The sequence below is a fragment of the Eubalaena glacialis genome, chromosome 10 (genome assembly GCF_028564815.1).
Source record: "Eubalaena glacialis isolate mEubGla1 chromosome 10, mEubGla1.1.hap2.+ XY, whole genome shotgun sequence".
NCBI classification, from domain to species: domain Eukaryota; kingdom Metazoa; phylum Chordata; class Mammalia; order Artiodactyla; family Balaenidae; genus Eubalaena; species Eubalaena glacialis.
The window spans coordinates 14,214,053-14,235,818 of NC_083725.1; the positions used below are offsets into that span (position 1 = coordinate 14,214,053).

General features: G+C 57.8%; 2 protein-coding genes across 18 annotated transcripts in view; one reads left to right on the plus strand and one right to left on the minus strand.

Annotated features, from left to right (window-relative positions):
- The first annotated feature begins 2,022 nt into the window (after window positions 1-2,022).
- TREH (trehalase) lies at window positions 2,023-4,459 on the plus strand. Its single transcript, XM_061203666.1, is given in 8 exon segments — window positions 2,023-2,041; window positions 2,788-2,836; window positions 2,838-2,925; window positions 3,192-3,249; window positions 3,252-3,278; window positions 3,635-3,747; window positions 4,008-4,061; window positions 4,307-4,459. Coding segments are annotated over 8 exon segments (561 nt in total).
- A 291-nt stretch (window positions 4,460-4,750) lies between these two features.
- Window positions 4,751-21,766, minus strand: part of PHLDB1 (pleckstrin homology like domain family B member 1) — a 46,458-nt gene continuing 29,442 nt past the window's right edge. For 14 of the 17 annotated variants that reach the window (XM_061203466.1, XM_061203464.1, XM_061203469.1 and 11 more), the window contains 10 exons: window positions 17,945-18,085; window positions 17,683-17,785; window positions 17,161-17,205; window positions 16,208-16,502; window positions 16,020-16,110; window positions 14,479-14,625; window positions 12,479-12,595; window positions 12,104-12,206; window positions 7,161-7,246; window positions 4,751-6,195 (listed from right to left, as the gene is read on the minus strand). In XM_061203466.1, the coding sequence (XP_061059449.1) occupies window positions 6,055-6,195; window positions 7,161-7,246; window positions 12,104-12,206; window positions 12,479-12,595; window positions 14,479-14,625; window positions 16,020-16,110; window positions 16,208-16,502; window positions 17,161-17,205; window positions 17,683-17,785; window positions 17,945-18,085 (1,269 nt within the window). In that variant the 3' untranslated portion in view covers window positions 4,751-6,054. The remainder of the gene's footprint in view (window positions 6,196-7,160; window positions 7,247-12,103; window positions 12,207-12,478; window positions 12,596-14,478; window positions 14,626-16,019; window positions 16,111-16,207; window positions 16,503-17,160; window positions 17,206-17,682; window positions 17,786-17,944; window positions 18,086-21,766) is intronic. The other 3 variants (XM_061203467.1, XM_061203470.1, XM_061203478.1) reach the window with 1 other exon arrangement.

Genomic DNA, 21,766 nt, shown 5'->3' on the forward strand with positions numbered 1-21,766 from the left:
GCTGTGGCCCTGGAACTCCTGGCCGGGCAGGGAGATGCTCAGTCTTCTGGGTGTGGTGGGAACCCATGTTCTCACGGGGAGAGGAAGCCACCACGGTGGGTGAGGTGAGAACAAGAGGTTGAGCATCCTGGGTGGGCAGAGATGGCTATAGGCAGCTGCCGCAGGCTGTTGCCTGGCCCAGATGCATCCTCTACGCCCTTTCTGCAAAAATTGCCGTCATGTGCAGAAATGTGCAAAGTCTGAGAGTGGGCGCTCAGAAGCCCCCCCACCATGTGTGTGCAGGCAGCCCTCGAGTCTCAGCCCCAGCCCCAGCCATGTACATCTTTCAGGCAACTGAGGATTTTTAAAAAGAGGTGTTTTTGATCTACAGGTGGCTGTGGTTTGAGCAGGGTGGCGGGAGGGGACTTGAGGCGCTCTTGTCTTGCTCCAGGCCTGGCCAGGGAGCTGGGCCTGCCTGGCAGGAAGGGACAGTGCTGTGGTGCGCAGGCTGGTGGCCAAGCTGCAAAGGAGCAAGTGCCACAGGGTCTGCCCTCCCGCTGCTGGCCCCTCCTCTCCTGCTGCCGGGACAGAGCTCTCCCACATCTCCCCTCATAGCAGCCCCTATCCCCAACCTCAGTGGTGCTCTGCCTGTTCCCTTTGCCCTCTGGGGTGTCTCCTGCCCCAGGGATGGCCCAGAACAGGGCCTGGACCAGTAGGAGAGGCAGGTGTACGACGGGGCATCCCGGCCGATACGACACAGCCCCCGGAGCACAGATTGGCACCCCTTTCCTGGGAACACAGGGCCCCATGCCCTCAGGATCACCATCTGAGAGGTGGGGCTACATCACTGGCGCTCCTGGCAAGAGGACAAGAAGGGGCCTGGCACTGAGAGGCTCTAGGCCCGCTGTGACCGAGCAGGAGGCCGAGCCACGCTGGCTCAGCTGCCCTGGGGCCCACAGCGCTGGACCGCCCAGGGCTATCAGATCACTAACTGAGAGGTGGGACTAAGTCACCCACCCTCCTGCCCAGGGGAGTCCTGACACTCAAACCAGAGCAAACACACAAGAGATGAGAGGCTGGCTGGGCACGCCCTCACCTGGGTCCCCTGTAAGGGATATAATATCAATTCAGGACGTAGCTCTTTCCCCTGGAGCTCACAGAGATGCTCCTGTTCTTAGTCCAAAAGTCCAACTCCAAGGCCAGGGTCTCAGTGTTGTCCCCAGGGTGGAACCAAGCACCACTCCCCCCAGGCACCCTGCCCGAGCCCCGTCCTGGGAGGTCTCAGGAACGGGGATGCAGGGCAGCACGGGGAGGGGTGCCCACCGTAGGAAGGCGGTTCCGCAGCATGCCCTTCACCAGCTGGGGCATCTCAGAGAGGAACAGACCCTCCATCAGCCAGTAGGAGTCCCTGGGGGGAGGACAGCTCAGGCATCACACCACCTCACTCAGGACACCCCGCGGGCCCCGGGCTCCCCCCGCGCACCCCCCGCTCCCTGCCCCAAAGCCCCTGGCCGCTCACCAGTAGTAGAACTCAACAAAGCGCCCGCCGGGCACAATGAAGGGGTGTCTTGAGTAGATCAGAGAGAACTGCTCAGGGTGGCTGAGGACCTCTGGCTTCACCTGGAGTCCGGGGAGAGGGCACAGGGAGCCTGGGACCCACGTGGAGTGGGGGCTGGAGGAGGCTGGGAAGCTGGAGGCCCTGGCAGCTGCGGGCTTTGGAGCCAGGCAGCCCGGGCTTGGGTTCCGGCTCTGGGGTTGCTCAGCCGTGTGGCCCTGGTCAAGGCCCGGGCCGTGGGGAGTCCAGTCTGCTGGTCCCCACATGCTGGCCTCTGGCAGCCCAGCAAGAGCACGACGGTGTGCAGGAGCCTGGACCGCTCAGCCCAGTGCCTAGCTGGGGGGGACCATTTCCTCCGGCTCCCAGTGCCCCCCGAATCTCGGCTGCCACTCTGAAGCCAGGCCCAGAGGATCAGGACCCCCCCAATTCTGGCCCAGGTGTGGATGAAACCCCAGCACCTTTCCCCAGTGAGGCGGATGTGGACAGACATGGCCAAGGGAGAGCACAGTAGGACCAGAGTGGGGCTTGCTGTGTCCACATCAGGTGTTTTCTCTGTTCATCCCCTCCCAGTTCTACACACGTGAGGTGGTTTTAGTGGGAGAGAGGTCAGCCTGTCAGGGATTCGGAGGGGAGGAGCGGAAGGGGCTCGGCTTTGCTCCCACTGGGTGAGGGGCTGGTGAGGAAGTGGCCCAAGCTGGCACACGACCCTGGAGCACTGCCCTGTGCCAGTGGGTGCCAGGGCCCTGGGGCCAGGCTGGAGGACAGGTGCTGTGCAGCTGGGGGCAAACTGCTGCCCTCTCTGAGCCTCAGACAAAGGAGAGAAAGTGCGTGATAGAGTGTGCTGAGCACAGGACTGGGCCACGATCAGCAGTAGCAATTATCATTTCAGCAGTAGCAATTATCATTCCCGAGCAGAGGCCTCACCGCAGGAGCTCAGGGACCAGGGAGTCCCGCAGGGGAGTGAACAGTCACCACGTGGTGTAAAGGGCAGGACGGGGCAGCCTGGGGGTGGACGACAGGCTCGGTTTGCCTGGGGGAGGCTGGGGAGGGCTTCAGGGAGAAGGTGAGGAGTTAGAAGTAGATGTTTCCGTCCTCCCCCTCAGAAGTTCTTTCTAGAGAGTCCTGTAGGGCCCGAGTAGGGGCTCTGGTTACTCCTTCTAAACCCAGTGCCACCTGGGAGAATGACTCTCAAGCTGTGATCTACTAAAATTTGCAGAAACCAAGCTAGGCCGCGCTGAAGGCTGGCCTGTGAGACAAAGAGAAAGGTGGTTGGTTCAAGTATGGTCTTCAGCGTAAAAGATCTGGAAGTTTACCCCATTTACCACACTCCTCTCTGGGCCGGCGGCTTCTCCGACCCGGGCAACGTGGACAAGGCTCTGAAATACCTGGAGGCGAGGGGGCAGCAGGGCGGGCTGCTACACTGGGGGCAGGGTCACCTGCTCACTCCCTGACTCTGACCTGTGACCTCTGGCAAGCGGCAGCCACACCCCGCTCCACCCAAGGCCTTAGCCTGCGGGTCCCACTTCTGCCACCAGGGGGCAGCTGTGAGCCAAGAAGAGAAAGCCCCGCAGGGGACACCTGGCTTCAGGAGGGCCCAGCCTCTTGGCTGCCTGTCCAGCCCCCACCTACACTCATGGTAACGTCTGGAACCTTCTAGGACAGCCGGATCCTCACCTACCAGAAGACAGGCCAGCAGTGGGACTTCCCCAACGTCTGGGCCCCCTGAAGGACCTGCTCATCAGAGGTGAGGAGGCGGGGGTGGGGCCTCTCCCAGGGCCTCAGCCCACGGGGGTAGAGGGTCCGCCGGCCTGGCTCTGGGGAGGCGTGAACAAATGAGGCAGAGGCCCTTCTCTGGCTCCTCTGCTCTCTCAGCCTCTCACTCAGCAAACACTTACACCTACCTCCACCTGTCAGGGGAATCGGCCCTCCTCTCTCCACACCCAGGCCTGGATGATCGGGAGCAGGTTGGCCCCCGGCTCCAGGAGGGAGGGCTAAGCGCCCGGGCCTCTTTCCCTCCGTGAGGAGAATAAGGCTCAGGCCTCTGCTCCCCCTGGGATGCAGGCTCTGGAGATTCAGGGTCCTGCCTGGGGTGGGGTCCAGGTCTGGCCAAGTCTCCTTCAGCCAGAGCCCAGGAAGTGGCTTTCCAGCTGGCCCAGAATTGCATCCGAACCAACTGTGACATCTACTCCAAAAAGTCAGCCATGTATGAGAAGGTGAGCTGCCCCTGAGCCCACTCCCTCGGGGTCCTCCTCCCCACGGGGAGATGGAGGAATCGTCAGGCTGTGCAAAGCCCAGGCCCACACAGCTGGGGACAGTGGCGGCACCTGGTGGCCATTCTTGGGCACTGCAGGGGTCAGAGCTGCTGGCCAGAACAGCTTCTCCCTAAGGGGCTCCCATTTCTGACTTCCCTAGAGGCCTGGAGTTGGGGGGCTGGGGTAGGGCCTGACCTTAGGGCCCGTCCTCTTGTCCCCAGTATGATGTCAGCAACGGTGGACACCCAGGTGGTGGAGGGGAGTATGAAGTTCAGGTGAGTGGGCCACATCCTCCAGGGAACTTCGGGGCTCTGCTGTCCCTGCAACTGACCATGACCTCCTCTCTCCGGGCCTCAGTTTCTTCCATGGAGGTGGGTCCCAGGGAGGAGGCTGGCTGGTGCTCCCTGGTACCCCTGGGGCTATGCAGGGCCAGAGCCTCTAGGTGGGGATCCCATACCCCATAAAAGGACTTGGGGGCCTTCCCCAGAGATCTTGCCCCACCGACATTACCTCTCTCCAGGAGGGGTTTGGCTGGACCAGTGGTGTGGTCCTGATGCTCCTGGACCGCTATGGTGACCGGCTGAGCTCGGGGACCCACACAGCTTTCCTGGAGCCCCACTGCCTTGCAGCTGCCCTTCTGCTTAGCCTCCTGCTCAGCCTCCTGCCTCAGTGACGGGCCTTCACTCCCTCATCTGGCTCCAGCTCCTGCCAATTAAACCTCCACATGAGTCCCTGCCTTCTCCTGCCTCTTGATCCTTTATCCCTGGAGAGCCCACCCCCCACCCCCAGGCCAGTCCTTGGTCATAGTGGAGTGGGGGCAGGGTAGGGACCTGGAGGTCACGGTTGGGCCCTGGGTCCCTCCTGGAACATCTAATAAGGTGGAAATGCTGCATTGTGGGGAGACCTAGCTCTCCTACCCTACGTATCCCAACCCCATGTCCCCCACCACCAGGACTCCCAAAGACATAGTCCAAATGCTTTATTGTTCTGCTGAGATGCTTACAAATACTGAAAAACATCCAGCCTGGACCCAGCAACCATGGCCCAGGGCTGGGAAGGGGGACAGGGAGGTGGGCTTAGTGTTAAGGCGGAAAGGGCTGAGCACAGACAGCTGGAGGCCGGGTCTTCTGCTCTCCATTTCATCCCCCTTCTGAGGCTGCAGGGAGGGCAACCAGACGTCAGGGGCCCCCCTCTGCTGCTTCCTCTCCTGCTCAGGACTTCCATCAGGGAGAATCTGAACAGCCCTCTGTCTGTCAGAAACTCAGCCCTATAACAGAACCCCAAGGACAGCCCGTCTAGCTTCTTCTCCCATCCAGTGGCTCCTCCTCTGGTCTCTAGTTCCCAGCTTCACCCCTTCTGGCTCTAGGCAAGGCACGAGTGGAAGGGGGAGGGCTGGACAGGGGAGCCAGCAGGCTGTGTATCAGGGCCTGGAGACGCAGGCAGGGGGCAGGGAGAAGGTGTTCAGTCCCTTCCCCCCAGCAGGAGATGCCCAAGGGCCTGGGCTGGAGAGATGATGGCACATACCCTCAGATGGGTCCACTGCTGAAGCAGTGGGCTGAGCCATGGAGCCATGGCAATTAGTATGTAACCATGGCGATGAAGCCGTCACTGTGGTGACCATGGTGATGGGTCTGCAAAAAGGTGATAGGGCTGGGACCTCAAGGATGACACTTTCGGTCTCTGGCCCTTCAGCAAAGTAATAAAAAATATAAACGCAGGACAACAATGGGGTAGAGCGGGGTTTGAGAAGTACACCGCCTGAGCTGTTACCCCACTCTGAATGTGGCTCTGCTCAGCCCCCAAGGCCCCTGCAAAGGGAGCTGAGGCAAGAGGGGATCTTTGGCAGTTTCTGGTACCATAATTTGTCCTTTACAAAAGAGAACACAGGCTGGGGAGCGCAGGTGCCAGGTCAGAGCAGAGGGGCCCCTCTGTGACAGCTGCTCAGCCTGGCTGGGCCTGGGGCAGGACCCTGAAGGGTTATTGCAAGTTCTGGGCTCCCAGGAGGCAGCAAAGCCCCCTCCCCAACTTTTATCTCCTGGCCGGTTCTTTAGGGGGCCGGAGCTCAGAAACTCACAGGATGAGCTCCTTATAGAACATTACAAAGTCACTTCTTGTACAAAACCCCAGTCACGTTCCGGCCTCCAGGGCCTCTGGGAGCACTTGTGTGAGGCCTGAGGCCCAGGGCGTGACCGTCTCCAGGGCGAGTGGAGCAGCAGGCAGTTGGGCATGGGTCCTGGGCCGGCCTGAGGGTCCACGAGGCCCATTCGGTCAGTTCATGAACTGGGTGTAGCCCTCCGCCCCGGTGACGATGACATCCATCCAGATGCGCATGGCCTCTGCGGACGGGGCCACCATGTAGTACAGCCGGTCGTGGGTCTTCACACAGAAGGTGAGGGCCGGGTTCGGGCTCTGCCGAGGGAGAGAGGAAAGTCTAAGCCAGGGCCCACCCCCGAAGGCCAGGAGCATCTTGCATCTGCCTCGCCGTCTGCCCTTCCTCTCTCTGACTCCAGGACGCCCTGGAGCTCGAGGCTGAGCCCTAAATAGGCCCAGAGCCCAATCCCTACCACCACGTGGGCCCCAAGCTGAGACGGTCCCCTCCTCTCAGCTGGGCAGTCCTTGGACCCTGGCAGGGACAGACGCTGCTAGGCGGGGGCACTGCTCCTTGGTACCCGCAGGCACAAAAGGGAAAGACTCAGTCTCAAAGGGCTGTTCCAGTGAGGACCAGAGTCTCTTCTCAGCAAAAGAGGAACAGATGGAAAAAGCTACAAGTGGGATGCTGGGCCCCAGGACCCCAGAAGGGCAGAGATCAGGGATGGAGTGGGCATCTGAGGCTTGGCAGGAGGGAGGCTGACCTGCATGAAGGCAGATGGTCCCAGCCTCAAACGTCTCCTGTTTACCAATCCTCTTGACCAGATATAGTCTCTAAGGGCCCCCTACTCCCCTTGTAGCCATCCCTTCTGCACTGCCCACCCCCACGGAGGGAGACATCCTACCGTCACCTCAGGATTGGGAGGCAAGCAAGTGTACTCATGCCCACAGGGGCTTCCTGCTCTCTGCAACCCACCTGGCTCCCCCCATCAGGCCTGGGGGAAGGAGGGGGTACTTAGGGGAGAGTCAAGGGTCAGGGGCGAGAAGGGTACAGGAGGCATTAATGTGCAGTAGTTCTGGTTACAGGTATATGGGAAGGGGTACCTCAGTCACCATAGTGAAGCTGAAAAACCTCTTCTGGGAAGGGGAGAGGGAGAGAGGAAGAGAAAGTTTACAAAGAGAACAAGAGATGGGTCCGAGCCTCTGAAGAGGGCAGGCTGGAGGCCTTTGCTCACAGAGCCCTGCTGGGCCCACCCCTTCCCCAGGGCTGTCCCTCTGCCCCTCACCTTGGCTGCACTGCGCAGGTGGTCATAGTACACTTCCTCGATGGCCTGGAAATAGATGACCCCTTTCAGCTTCGTCTCATGCTTGTCTGCAAAGGAATAAGGGCCAGGCTCGTGGACATGGAGCGTCCTCATGTGGGAAATGGAGTGATTCCCAGGACTCCAAAACAGAGCCCACCAGGGAGCCCGGAAGACATGGTCAGTGTTCAGCCTCACTCAGAATGATAGAGAATGCAAATTAGAACTCCACCGAGATACCACTTCTAACCTATCAGAACAGCAAAAATACACCCAAAATACACAGCACACTTTTGGTAAGTCTGCGGAGAAACAGGCGGTGTAATAAATCTGACAGGTGGGAGTATAAATTGGTAAACGCTTAGGAGTGGTTTGGCTGCATCTACCAAAGTTAGAAAGGTGTTTGCCCCTCGAGCCAATTTTTACACTTAACGAAAATTTATCTTACACATGTACAAAATAACAAATTTACAAGCTTCACCATAGCAGTACCTATAGTCATGAAAGATTAGAAACAAGCCAAGTATCCATCAAGTGGAGATGGCTAAGTAAATTAGAGTGTGCCACATGATGGAATACATCCAGCTGTTTAATAGAATGACAGAGAAATATCTGATATAGATACAGATTCAGAAATAAATCTAAGGACTTCCCTGGTGGCGCAGTGGTCCGGGAAGATCCCACATGCCACGAAGCAACTAAGCCCGTGCGCCACAACTACTGAGCCTGCACTCTAGGGCCCGTGTGCCGCAACTACTGAGCCCACGTGCTGCAACTACTGAAACCCACGCAGCCGGAGCCCGTGCTTTGCAACGAGAGAAGCCACCACAGTGAGAAGCCCGCGCACTACAAGGAAGAGTAGTTCCCGCTCACCACAAGAGAAAGCCCACTCACAGCAACAAAGACCCAACGCAGCCAAAAAATAAATAAAAGTAAAAAAAAAAAAAAAAAAAAATTTAAGAAAAAAGAAGAATCCGCCTGCCAATGCAGGGGACACGGGTTCGATCCCTGGTCCAGGAAGATCCCACATGCCGCGGAGCAACTAAGCCCGTGTGCCACAACTACTGACCTGAGCTCTAGAGCCTGCGAGCCACAACTACTGAGCCCGCATGCCACAACTATGAAGCCCATGCGCCTAGAGCCCATGCTCCGCAACAAGAGAAGCCACCGCAATGAGAAGCCCGCGCACAGCAATGAAGAGTAGCCCCCACTCGACGCAACTAGCGCCGCATGCAGCAACGAAGACCCAGTGCAGCCAAAAATAATTAATTTTTTAAAAATCTATAAAATATGCCCAGATATCAATATCTAGATATAGATATATTTGAGATAGAAAGATCTCTAAGATACATTAGCAGGAAAACAAGGAATGTATTGGGTGCTACCTTTTGTGTAAGAAAAGGGGTAAGAATACATGTTTGCATTTGTTTATATTCCCCTAAAGATACTCTAGAAGGATACACAAGAGATTTAAAGGTGGTTACCTGTAGTGAGAGGGGGCGTAATGCTCAATTTAAACCTTTTTATGTGTTTTGAGTTTTGAACTATATGAATGCATTTATCTATTTAACTCCAACAGTAAAAAATGGAAGGAAGCATATAGCATCTGGAGGCAAGGGTGGCAGGAAGGAGGTGGGCAAACTCGCAGAGCAGATGACCGCTCGGGTGGCAGGGACAGGGCGCTGGCAGGGGAAAGCACAGGGCCCGGGCCATCCCGTCTTGGGGCAGACACCGAGCAGGCACCTCAACTGACGTCCTGGGCACTGAGCCCAAGTCACAAAGGAAAGGCCACAAGATCACTAAACTCAGACTGCGATGGCTGGCACCTTCCCCCACCCCCAGTGTCGTTTCAGGCCGAGGCATAGATCCCAGATCATTGCTACAGCCTCCTAATGTGCCCCTGCCCTGCCCCCTGCCCCTCAACTCGCTGGCCCTGATGCCGAGGGGGAGCTTCCGGAAGCAAATCGAATCCTGCTGCCTCGGCTCACAAGCGTCTCTGCCGGTTCCTTCACTGGAAGCTGCTGCCTCCTTGGCTTGGCAAAGGTCCCTGACAGGCCGGTGCCAACGCGCCCCTCTGGCCTTGCCTCACATCCCTCCCCTGCACCAACCACAAGTTCTCTCTGGCCAGGCTGAGCTTCTCACGGTCCCCTAACAGTACGTTCTGCCGACACTGGAATGGTCTCCAGCCCATTCCCTTGGCAAACTCCTATGTCATCTTCAAGACCCATTGCCATTGTCACCACTGGCGTGCACGGTTGTGCTCTCCCGTGCCCCTACAGCACGGATGTTCCTCTGTACAGATCTCACGGTGCTGAATCTGAACACTCCTTTATCTGTTCGTAGGTCTAGCTCTCCAACACTGACTGCTATGTCCTAGCAACACGGCAGGTGCTCAATCAATGTTGAATAAATGAGTCCGAGGCACTGGGATCCAAAGAAGTCAGAGACCCTTCTCTTAGGAACCCACAATTCGGGGGAAAGGAAAGCAGACACACAGCCGCTTATCAGCTGTGTGACTTGGGCATGGTTAGGACTCCAAGAGAACGCCTACGGGTCACTGGCAGTCACGAGTGTTAAGTGAGAGAACACACTCCGACTGTTCAGCACAGTGTCTGGCACAATACACGTGGCATCTGTCATGACATCATTATGCCCCAGGGCTGACACCACATGGCAGAGGGACCCTGTGTAACACAGGAGTTAACAGCAGAGGGCAGGAACCGCTCCCAGTGAGGTGGGACCAGGAAAGGCTTCACAGAAGTGGTTTCTGATCTGGACCCTGTAGAATGGAGGGGTTTCGTGGAGTAGGTGGGAGGAGGGTCCAGACAAGGGCAGGGAGAATGTCAGGTTCAAGGAGCAGGCAAGGCACACCCAGGGCCCTGATCCAGCCACAGGCCCACCTCCACCCGGCACTTCCTCCTCGGAACAGGGGCCCAGCCCCATCCTGGCCCCTGGGCCTGGCCTTCCCTCCAGCCTCTGTTCTCTCCCATCTCTTCCTTTACTGGAAATAGTGACACATTCCTGCCTCTGCTTCCTTACCTCCCACCTACCCTTGATGGATCGCGTGCAACCTGGCTCCCACCCCGGTACGTGGTGGAAACCATTCTCTCGTCAAGATCCAGTCCCTGAATCAAATGGCCTTTGGGTCCACATTACTCTTGGCCTTTCTGCAGCATCCATCATCGCTGGTGACACCCTCTGCTTGCACATGTCTGCTCCCTTGGCTGGCTTCCTTCTCCATTTCCGCCCTGCCCTCCCCCTCCCCCGTCTGATTGGGTCTCCTTTTGTTTCATAGACATTAAGGAAGGTCACACGCGCCAAGCACCAGCCCAGCACCTGGCATGTGGCTTCCTGCCTCCTGCCCCTTTCGCTTTCCTGGTGCCTCCTTCTCCTCCTTCCTCACGAGGGTGGACCTGCCCCAGAGTGCAGCTCTGTTCCTCCCTCTTCTCTGCTCTAAAGTCTAATTGCCCAAGATCAGTCTTAGCTCTGCCTCTTAGCAGCTGAGAGACCTTGGGCAAGTTACTTAACCTCTCTGTGCCTGATTTTCCTCATCTGTAAAATGAGTGTAAAAACAGTGCTTCCCTCACAAGATCACTGTGAAGATTAAATGAGATGAGGCACGTAGAGTGCTTAGCACGGCATCTGGCTCATACAAGTGTTCAGTAAGTATGATCTGCTATCATTAGTATTATCATTATTATTATTATTCCAACAGCTTCAACTTTCACTCTGCCTCTAACCCTGACCTTTCTCGTAACCCTAGATGCCCCAGGGGCACTTCAACCTCAACGTGCCTAAGATGTAGTTGTCCTCCCGGGCCTGTTCCTCTCGATCCTGACAAAGTCCCTCCCCAGCCTAGGTGGAAACATGGGGACGCGCGTGTCTCTGCCTCCCCGTACCCAGGGCCCAGGTGGTCAGGGAGGGCTTCTTGGAAGGGATGGCACTTGGTTGGGGACCAGGTCAGGGGGGAAGCAGGGTGCTCCAGGCCTGCGCGACTCCAGCACCAAACCCTCCGGCCCTCTCCTTCCAGGCTCCCAGCAGGACCGCTCCTCCCGGCTTTGTGGTTGGGTGGGGCCGGATGACTGGCTGAACAGACCCACTAGTGACTTGGAGACAGACCCCAGCTGGGGCATTGAACGCCAGTGCCAACCCAATCAGGCTTTTCTTTACCCTCTGCCACCGCAGCCAGCAATGTTCTAGAAAGGCATGCTCTGAAGCCAAGAGAACGCTGACGCAGAGCAGAGCCCCCGCCAACCCACGACGTACATGGACACGTACCAGGAGTAAGAAGGAAAACGCGGGTTCTGAGCCACTGGGATCTTAGGACAGGTTGCTTCCGCAGCACAGCCTAGCCTGTCCTGACTAGGATATGATACAGCATCCCACGCTCCACGTGGGAACTGTCCAGAGGGAATTCCAGGGATGGGAAACTAAGCTGGAGGCTGGGTGCAGAGGGCTGAGGGCGCAGGATGGGCCAGGCGGCTGTCCTCAGGGCTGCCCTGAGCGCCCCGGGCACTGCTCAGCTGCTTGTGCTGGTGCTTTTGCAGGAACTTGCCCGAGGGGGAATCCACAGGACTCCGTGCGCCCCCAGCATCTGGGGTCCCCTACAGCACTCCCATCATTCTTTGTTCACTATCTGCCTCCCTGACAAAAGGCTCCAAGGGAGCGAGAGCTGTGGCCACGTTGCTTATCACCAGAGCCTAGAATAGTGCCCGGAACTTATTAGATGCTCAGTAATACTGCTGAAAAAATGAATGAGTGAACAAATCAATGGAGGTGAACCAGGTATACTCTGTACATTTTCAGGGAGGGGAGGACAAGACCCAGCCCAAGCCCCTGGGCCCCACTTGGAAGCTTCCAGAAGACCCGCTGTCCTGGGTGACAGAGCCCAGGGGTCCTGGCTCTGGGGCAGTCTTGGGGGAACTCACCCACATAATAGGAAAGGGTGCGCTTGAGTCGATCGAAGACAAACCAGCGCTTCTTCCATGATTTAATCTTGCCACCCATCTTGACCAAGTAGCCACGGCAGACCTGGTGGGATGCAAGGGTGAGGAAAGACCCAAATGTGCGGCCCCTAAACCTTTATTCCCTGAGCAGCAATGTCAGTGCCATCGCCTGTGCCTGTATTCATGGGGGGCTGTCCCCAACATCTCTTCAGGCCAGCACACCTGGTCCTGGGACAGAGACCTCTGGTGTTAGGGCAGGAACTGAGGCCACTATTCCAAGGACCCAGGAGGTACCTCTGAACATGGGGTCCCCACCACGACACCCACCCCGTGCCCCGGGGCCCTGCGTGCCCGTACCTTGCTGCTGAGCACCACATGCAGGCAGGTGTCCACACCGTGGCCTGAGGACTCAATGTGGGTCTTCAGGTCAAAGTCCTCCTTCCGGATCGGCAGGTAGCGGGTCAGGGGTCGTGCCTGGGCGCAGAGGGTAGGATCGGTAGGGGCCCCTCTCTTCCCCTGTCATTCCCTTGCCCGGGACCCTTGGCTTCAGTCCTGAACCCCCGAAAGCCTGCCATCACTCCCTCCCCAGCCTCCTGGCTGTCACTCTGGTTTCATGGGGCTTTGGCCAAAGCAGGGACCTGGCACGCCTGTGCTGACTCCACCCAGGCCTGGGCAAACTGCTGAACGGCTCTACGCCTCAGTTTCCCAGACGCAGCTGTCCTTGTCCTGTCCCTGCCCCTCCGTTCCCTCCTGGGCTGAACGGAACAAAGCAAAGGACCAGATGTGAACATGCTCTTGGAAGAAAAGCCCAGTAAGAAGCCTGGTCTCTGACTTCCTGTGGGGCCTTGTTTGGGACACAGTCCCTCTCTGGGCCTCCGTCTCCTTATATGTAAACAAGGGCTTTGAACTAGAGAATCTCTAAGGTCTGTTCCACCTCAAAATTTCTGATACTTAACTAGAATTCTCAGTCAACTGGAATTTTTTTCTCCTCTTTATTTCGAGGAAGAACGTTAGAATGACATGAAAAGGAAACATCACAAGTTATTTAAAGAAGAAACAGGGACTTCCCTGGTGGCGCAGTGGTTAGGAATCTGCCTGGCAATGCGGGGGACACGGGTTCGAGCCCTGGCCCGGGAGGATCCCACGTGCTGCGGAGCAGCTAAGCCCCTGCGCCACAACTGCTGAGCAACCCCCGCTCTCCACAACTAGAGAAAGCCCGCACACAGCAATGAAGACCCAATGCAGCCAAAAATAAATAAATAAAAATAAATTTATTAAAAAAAAAAGAAGAAGAAGAAACAAAACGCTCAACTTCCCGGAGGTGCCCCCAAGATGAGCTGACTCCATCCACCTCCCCAAAGCTGGTGGCCCCTGCAGCCATTCCTGAGCCCCAGCGCAGGGGGCTAGAGAAGAGAGTCCCAAAGGGACCACTGACAGAGACAGGAAAGGGGAACTAGGCATTTAGCAAAAGATTCCAAGCACAGAGATAAAACTCACAGAGTTTCTAATTATTTCTAAATTCCCGAGCCAACCTACCCCTTAGAATTCATGTTGCAGCATCATTAGGAACTCATGGAGCTATGCTCGCCAGTCACTGCTGGGTAGGACCCCCATGCTGGGGAGGCCTATGGAAACCCCCAGAGGAAGGGACAACCTGTCTGAATCTCACAGGTTCTCCCAGGGGCCCAGGGTCTGGGACCAGACACACAAGTCGATTTCCCTGCCCAACCTAATTTCTCCCTCTCCCTTCAACTGCTCTGCTCAAGTCTCCTGTATAAGGAAAAAGCCCAGGGTTGGCTGTTATGTAAGGCTGGATTCTTGTCCCAAGGAGAAACTAGTACATTCTCTTTTGGAGATGTAAACCGAAAGTCAGAGTGAGGCCAGCTGCTGGTGGTGGGGCCTGGAGCCAAAAGGTCTGGTGGAGTGAGGCTAGGACAGCCACAAAGCACCAGGAGCAGGAGGGCCTCAGGGACCAGGAAGGAGGTGCAGTGCAGACTCACAAGGTAGAGGTGAGGCCCCTGCGAGAGGCCTAGGGTAGCCACCCTGATTCTGACTCAGCTCCCATCACTGGAAGGCCTGTCCAGACCCTCTTCTCTAAAAGGTGGCCTGCCGCATCCCCACAACCCAATCAACACACACACACACACACACACACACACACACACACACACACACACACGGGCTTGAACAAGCCCTAGTGAGTGGGTCCCTGTTCCTTGGGGCCAAACAAGTCCCAGGTAGAATTCTGCTTGTGCAATCCTTTCTGGAGAGAACAGGCTCTACAACCCAGCAGGGGTAGTACCCTGGGATATCCCGACCCCTCCTCAGCCCTACCCTTAAGCCCACCACCCACTCACCTGCGAGAACTGCTTCTCCCGCATCTTGACCTCCTTTTCCACGAGCTGATGCCTCCGGGCGCTCTCGCCCTGCAGCCTCCGTTCCACCTGCTCCCGCCGCCTCCGCTCCTCCTCCAGGGCCTGCCGCCTCAGCTCCATCTCCCGCTCCTGCCCCCAAAGCCCGGGCTCAGTGCCCACCACTGCCCTCTTCCCCCCCAAGTCCCCGCCACCCCTCCTCAGGCCGGGGCAGAGCCACAGGAGGCACCCACCTCAGAGGGCAGCCTGGCATGAGGGGCCGTCATCCTCCAAGCCCACCCTCTCTAAGGACCTGGCTGACAAGGGTAAATGCCTTAAAGTGAGACCAACCTGGCTTCAAATCCTGGCTCTACCACCACTATGAGCTCTGGACCCTGACAAACTCCCTAAGCCTCAGTTGCCTCATCTGTAAAATGGGGCCAAGAGTGCCTACTCCTGGGATTGTAGCGAACATTAAATGAGATCATGTGAGTAAATGCCCATCACTAAGTCTGGCAGGAAGGAAGCACTCAATAAAAAAATGGGGCTTTTATAATTTTATCTGAATTCTTAGGACATGGATTGTCTAAACAACCTAATCACTAAGTGAAGGCCCTCTGAAACTCCAAATGAGAAACATTTATAGTTGAACTTCAGATTTTATGGGGAAAAAATGAACTTATGAAAGCCATTATCAAAAGATTTTAAGTCATTAAAACAAATCATTAAATACAGAGCATGTGGGTGCTGTTTTATATGTCTTCATCAATGATAACAACCTCCATATTATTAACTCCCATCTGTCATTTCTTCCCAGCTCGAAACTTAGCAGAATCTCCTCTTTCTCCATTTGTCAAGAAATGTTTACAAATCTGCCCTCCTCTGAAGTAAATAAGACTAAGAGGCCTTCTTTTCTGGTTGATCTCCTGCTCTCCGGGTCCCACTCTTAACTCCAGACATGCAGAGTGCCCGGATGATAGAGACAGACGAGCTTCTGCAGATTCTCTATTTCACCTCCTCCCCAGGCACAGTTTCCTCAGCCTGGCTGTGCCTAAGATGAACCCCTGGCCCCTCTGCTGTGTTCCAGGCCCATCGGTAGGCAACGTGAGGCCTCCGCAGCCAACACCTCTGCTCTGGCTTGGACATCTGCCTTCTCTCTGTCCCCATCCTTCAACCCCAGGTCCTAGCCATCCCCAAGAGGAGTGACCTGGCACTCAGGTAGACAGGAATCAAAATTTCTGTGGTGGCCAAACGTCCACAGAGGTGAACACACAAAGACTGGAAGCTCTCATACGGGAAATTCACCGTTAGACACTGGGTGCTGCCTCCCCTTTTCCTAAGAGCTGTGAAACTGGTCATCTCGCCAAGCCTCCGCATCCCCCGCTTGAGGAACATAGGCTTTGAAAGCACTCTTCCTCAAGGGACTGCTGCGAGGACAACGTGGGTGAAGGGGCCTGGGGAGGAGTAGAGGCCCTTGGCGGGCGGAAGGCAGCCCCGGGGCCCCGCGCCTCCCCCAGCCCCCCCGCCGTGGCCCAGATCTGCCTCACCCTCGACTCCATGAGCCGGCTCTTCTCCGCATGAGCTTCTTTCAGCATCTTCTCCATTTCTTCCGTCTTCCCCACATCCAGGCCGCTGGCACTGGGGAGGCAAGGGGAGGAGGCACGCGGTGGAGGCGGCGGCCCTGGTGTGGGCAGGACAGCGGCGGGCCGTCGGGTGGCGGCCGGGGCGCGGGTACCTGGACATGGTGTCGGGGGAGCAGGCCGAGTTGCCCCCCGTGGAGATGCTGGTCTCCATGCTGTCTGAGCTCTCCAGGCTCAGCGTGTCGTAGGCGTGCTCGCCCTCCTCCCCTCGCTCCCTGGCCGCCGGCAGGTGGTGCAGGATGGAGTGATGCAGGAGCGGCGGGAAGCCCGAGGGCCCGGCCGGGAAGGGGGCGGCCCCGTGCAGGGCGTCCCACTGGCACTGCGCCTCGGCCGCCGCCTTCTGCTTCAGCTCAGCCAACCGCCGCCGCTGCTCCTCGATCACCTGCTGCCCTGCAGGAGCGACAGGCGGGAGTCACGGTGGGCACCCCACCTCCCCAGGGAGGACGCCGGCAGCATCACAGACGGAGGGAGGAGGCGAGCGGGGAGAAGGTAACACCGGCAGCCCCCTTGCCCCCCACCAGCTTCCCTGAAGCCCCCGCAGCTCCAGGTCCGGCTGCCCTGGCAACACTCCGTCACCTGCACAACTGGCCACAGCCATGCAGCCTGACTTCAGCGCTCCCACTGTGTCCTGAGCCCACACGCGGCACCGGACCTGCCCAGGTTGGGCCCCGGCAGCACGACAGCCAGGTGGCTCCAGCTCACAACCATGGCCTGAACAGGTGGGCAGGGCACATGCACCCACCCTGCTGCTGGGGAAGGGTGAAGGAAGAGGTGCTGGGAGCCCCATGAGCACCCACATCAATGCAGACCCCACGGCAATGCAGAAGCAGGAGTGCCAGTAGCAGGAAAGGAGGGAGGGGAGACGAGGCGGAGCACAGCTGAGGCAGGAGAGAGCTCAGCTGGAGGGGTGAGGCCAGCCCAACACCCCAACCCAACTCAGCCTGGGAGTCTGCCTGCGGGCAGTGGGGGCCTGGGCAGAATACATCATGCGGATGCCCGGGCAGGGGCTGCCTGGCCAAAGCAATGCCCTCAATGACCAACGCTCTACCTGCTGGGTCGTCAGTTGGGAGGGGCTCGGCAGGAAGCGACTCGACTGGTAGGGGGGCCCCCAGGTAGAGACACAGAGGGGACGAGAGGGGAGAAAGGCACAGACTTGGACTTTCAAAACAAACAAAATGCACACGAGCAACCAGGACTCCTGGGTCCCTAGAGCCAATATCTTAGGGAAGCATTTGTGGAGGTCATCAAGTCCAACCCCCTGCCTCCAGACAGGATAACGTCTATCCCTACTCAGGTCAACAAGCATTTCCCTTATTTGCTGCCGTCTCTAGGAAAGATCTCACAGCCACCCCCCCCCCGCCGACCCTTAGTCCCCTGCCCTTAGTCTTCTGATAGCCAGAAATCTCTTCTTTAGGTATCTAATCCAAATCCTTTTTGCTCTTGCCTAGATCCCAATTAAAGGAAACACATCCTGGGAAAGGCGTGGGCATGGATGAGGTAGGGTGGAGAGTGCGTGGCAGATGTCCAGGGCCCCCAGGAGAGCAGGTGGGCTGGCGTTGCAGCCACTCACCCTTCTGCTGGAGGGCCAGCTGGCGCTTGGTCTCAATGTCCTGCAGCGTGGCTGCCAGGTTGCGAGGAAGGCTGCTTGTGCCATTCTGGGCGAGTAGAGTGCTCTGCGGGGGAAACGGAGCATTGGGACCCGAGGCTCAGAAGGCACCTCCCCCCACCCTCAAGGCTCTCATGGGTGGCTGTGACCTCTCTCCAGTGTGGCTGTCTCCATCCCCCACCATCACCACCCTGCCACGCACACAGCCCTCCCACTGTCCTCAGACCTTTGGGGAGGGGCTACGGCCCAAGGTAGCCACGCTGAGCTGGGAGGAGGAGGAGGAAGAGCCAGAGGAAGAGGGGAGGGGGCCACTGCGGGTCCGGGGCAATGGGCTAGTGGCCTCACCATCCATCTTGGAGCGGTAAACCTGGAGGGAAGAGACACTGTCTGGTATCCCCGGCTCCCCCACTGGCCACCATCCCCATGGCATCTAGGCTGGCTGTGATCCAAGGTACTGCCCCAGCACCCGAGGCCTCTGTCTCTAGCTGACAACAGCACTGAGCCTCCTGGGCCAGCCCAATGGACAGATGTTATTGGCAGCTGCCAAGCCTCCTTTCCAGGCTGCTCCTCCTTGGGCCAATCCCTGGTCCAACCCTGCATCTTAGAAAGGACCGTGTAAATCAACCCATGTGAGGAGTTAACACCAATGCGCAGAGCTGTACAGGTGACTGACTGGAGGCCAGGGCTCCCTCTGGTCCCAGCTCTGCTGCTAAGGGGCTGTGACCTTGGGCCACGCACCTCCCCACTCTGGGCCTTGGCTTCCTTATCTGCAAAAGGAGAGGGTAGGGCTAGACTAAATAATCGCCAAGCTCCCTCACAGCGCTAATGTTTGGTGAATATGGTCTTTGGAGTCAAGCACCCCGGCCCTCAGTGTAGCCTCCGCTACTTCCTAGTTGTGTGACCTCGGAGAGATTACTTATCTTCTCTGGGCCCCAGTGTTTGATCTGTAAAACGAGAGTTATCGTTATCTACCTCAAAGGCCTGTGGTAATGATTAAATGAATCAAAACATGTAAAAATCTCAAACCAGCTGGGCACAAAACAGAAATGTCACACAAACTACTCCCAAAGGAAACATGGAACTTTAGCTGAGATCACAGTCTCAGAGGTGCAATGTCTTCACTCAAAGAATGAATCTTGAATGGGGCATTGGGGGGTAGGGGGGTTCAGGCCCTACAGCCGGTCAGTGGAGTGACACTTGGGGCAGAAGACTGCCCGAATACTCTTCCCCCACCCCGTGGTCAGCAGCTTGCTGCAGGCTCGAGCAGGGCCATGCCCCCAGTGGCAACTCTGAGGAGTCTTGGGCATGTCCTCAGGGCTATCACTTCAGAGCCTTTGTCCCATTCTGTCCTGCCTCCAAGTGTCACCCCTGGGGAGACCAGGAGAACAAAATACTGGCAACTCTCCTAGGACACACAAGTTCCAGAGAAAACAGGCTCAAGAGTGCGTCAGGCCAAGACCGAGTGAGAAGCTCTGGGGTTGAGGGCTACCGAGGACAGCATGAGGCACCGCTGCTCCCGAACCTCCTTCCACTGGACAGCCAAGCACGTCGCCCTCGGACTCAGGAGGCTGGCCCTCCACACCCGGAGTGCCAGGATGGCTGCCCAAGAGGAGACCCTCACTCCCCTCTCAGGGTCCAGAGGCCCCTGTTGCCCCCGCTGCATTAACCCCCCACCACCTAAGGCAGCACTGCGGGGCTGACGGATAGGCAGGAGGTCCCCGGATCGGCAGGAGGTCCCCGGAGCAGAGAGGAGCGGGGCCTGGGGAGGGAGGGGCGGGCAGGGGAGGAGGGGTTACCTGCAGCTGACGGGAAGCTTTGGCGGGCAGAGGCGGGGGGGAGGAACGAGGGGAGGCCGCAGCGGGGCCGGTCCCCAGCCCGGCCATCAGCTCCTGGTACCACTGCTCTAAGTCTACAGCGGGGAGCAGCAGCTTCTCCATCTGGAGGGGGCGCGGGGAGGAGGACAGGGGACGGGAGGGGAAGGACGGAGAGGAAAGGTCAAGGAGTGAGGGGAGAGGAAAGGGGAGGAAAAAGGAAGAAAAGGGCAAAGAAACGGGAAGCTTGGAGGAAGGGTAGAGGAAGGCCATTACCAGGGAAACAGACAGGAAGGGAAGGGAAAACAGGAACGAAGGAAGGGAGAAAGGAGAGCATAAGGAGAAGAAAACACAGTGAGAAAACAGTTGCCGTGAACGTGCTAAGGGCAAAGAGAAACAGGGCACAACTCCCAGACCACAGACACGTGCTACGCCAACCACGGTGCCAGCCAGCCGGAGCCACCCCCCCGGCAGGCAGCGCTCCCCCCCGGGGGCCGGCTGAGGGCTGAGACGCCACTGCGCACGGGCAAAGCACACACAGACAGAGCCACGCCACTAGTGGGCTGCGGGTGGCAGGAACACACAGACCACCAACCTGGGCTGAAGGCGGGATAGAAGCGAAGGAGGAGGAAGAGGGCAGCGCAGGAAGAAGGCAGGTGGTGGGAACCAGGTCCTGGGAGGCAGGGGCCCAGGGAGGCAGGCCTGGCGCGGGCGCTGCGGGCACAGGCGAGGTGCCCCACATGGCCTTTAGCTGCTCAAGCGTCACGTACTTGGGGGAAGGCCAGACACAGGAGGGAATACAAGAGGTTAATGGGACCGGAACCCAAGAGATGGCCCTGCCCACGGGCAAGGGAAGGGTAAGAGTAGGACACACAGAGCAGAGTAGGCTTGTAGAGCCCGGGAGAGCCAGGGTCCTCTCAGCAGGATGCCCTCACGCTAGAGCAGAAGGGCTTCCCTCCTTGAGCCATCAGGAGCTGAAGAAAGATCCCGAAGCCCCAGGCAAGAGAACGAACCACTCCCAAGCCCCCTGACGCCAGCTGCCCTTCTCCCTCACTGCTGAAGACAGACCCTGCTGCCCCCCAACCCAGGCCTGAGGGGCAATCGAGGGCATCCATGAGGAGGCCCTTGGGCATAGGTGGGCTCACTCGGTGGCTGGTACCTCACTGTCAGGCAGGGGCTGGGCGAGCGCGCTGGGGGAGGTGGCAGAAGCATAGGGGTCCAAGCAGGAGCACAGCTGGAGAACCTCTGCCAGGCTCACATACTCCTAGGGTGCCCGGTGGGAGGGGGAAGGGTGGGCAGAGAACAGGTTAACAGGATTCAACCAGGTACCTGACATCCACACTCCATGCCAAAGGGCCATCACTCCATTCAATACAAAATCCAGAGCAGGGGTGCGTGGGGAGCTCAGCTGCCTACTGTGGCCTCAGCTGGCTGCCGGGTAGTGGGGTGGGGGGGCAGAAAAGGGCAGGCAGAACTGACTGTCTGAAGGCTCTTCTTAACCTTCACTCTTGAGGCTGCCTTGGCATCCGGGCCCTGCCGTGGGAAGACCCTGAAAGCCCATTCCTGGGTTTGCTCTGGGCCAGGGGCAGGTGAAGGAGCCCTAGGAAGGTCTTCCAAGAGTCCACCAGGGACCAGGACCCACCTCCCAGAGAACCTTTCTGTCTCCAACACCTTGGGCATCCCCAATGAGGCACACACATGCATCACTGGGCACCAGTCACAGCATTCCCATGGGTCCCCTCACACCCCATCTGCTGGAGCAGGAGCTGGAAGGAACAGGAACTGGAGGCATCACTAGGGCCTGAGCAAGATGGGCCCTGAGAAAGAGACCTTAGCAGGGAGTAGCTAAAAGCCCAGAGAGAAAAACCAGCCCACTGCCCAAAGGTTAGGACTTGGAAAGATGCTAACACACCAGACTGTGGGTTGGGAAGACAGGGACTGTGGTATTCTCTGAGCACATCCTTAGAATTCTGAGCTTATCTAGGTGTTGGGGACATGGTAGGCATCCAAAATGCATGCAGAATAAAAGTACAGGATCCTAAGCCTGCCCTATCCAGGGGAGCCCATCCTGACCTAGCTCCAGAGGGGGACTGTCCTCCAGGGGTCACAGAAAAGGAAAATGAGCTAGCAGGTCCAGTGTGTTGTGAGAACTGATGGATGGCATGCAGAATATATGCAAATTTATATGCAAATTGATGCTCTGATTTTGCATGGGATGCCCAGGCACCTATGGAACA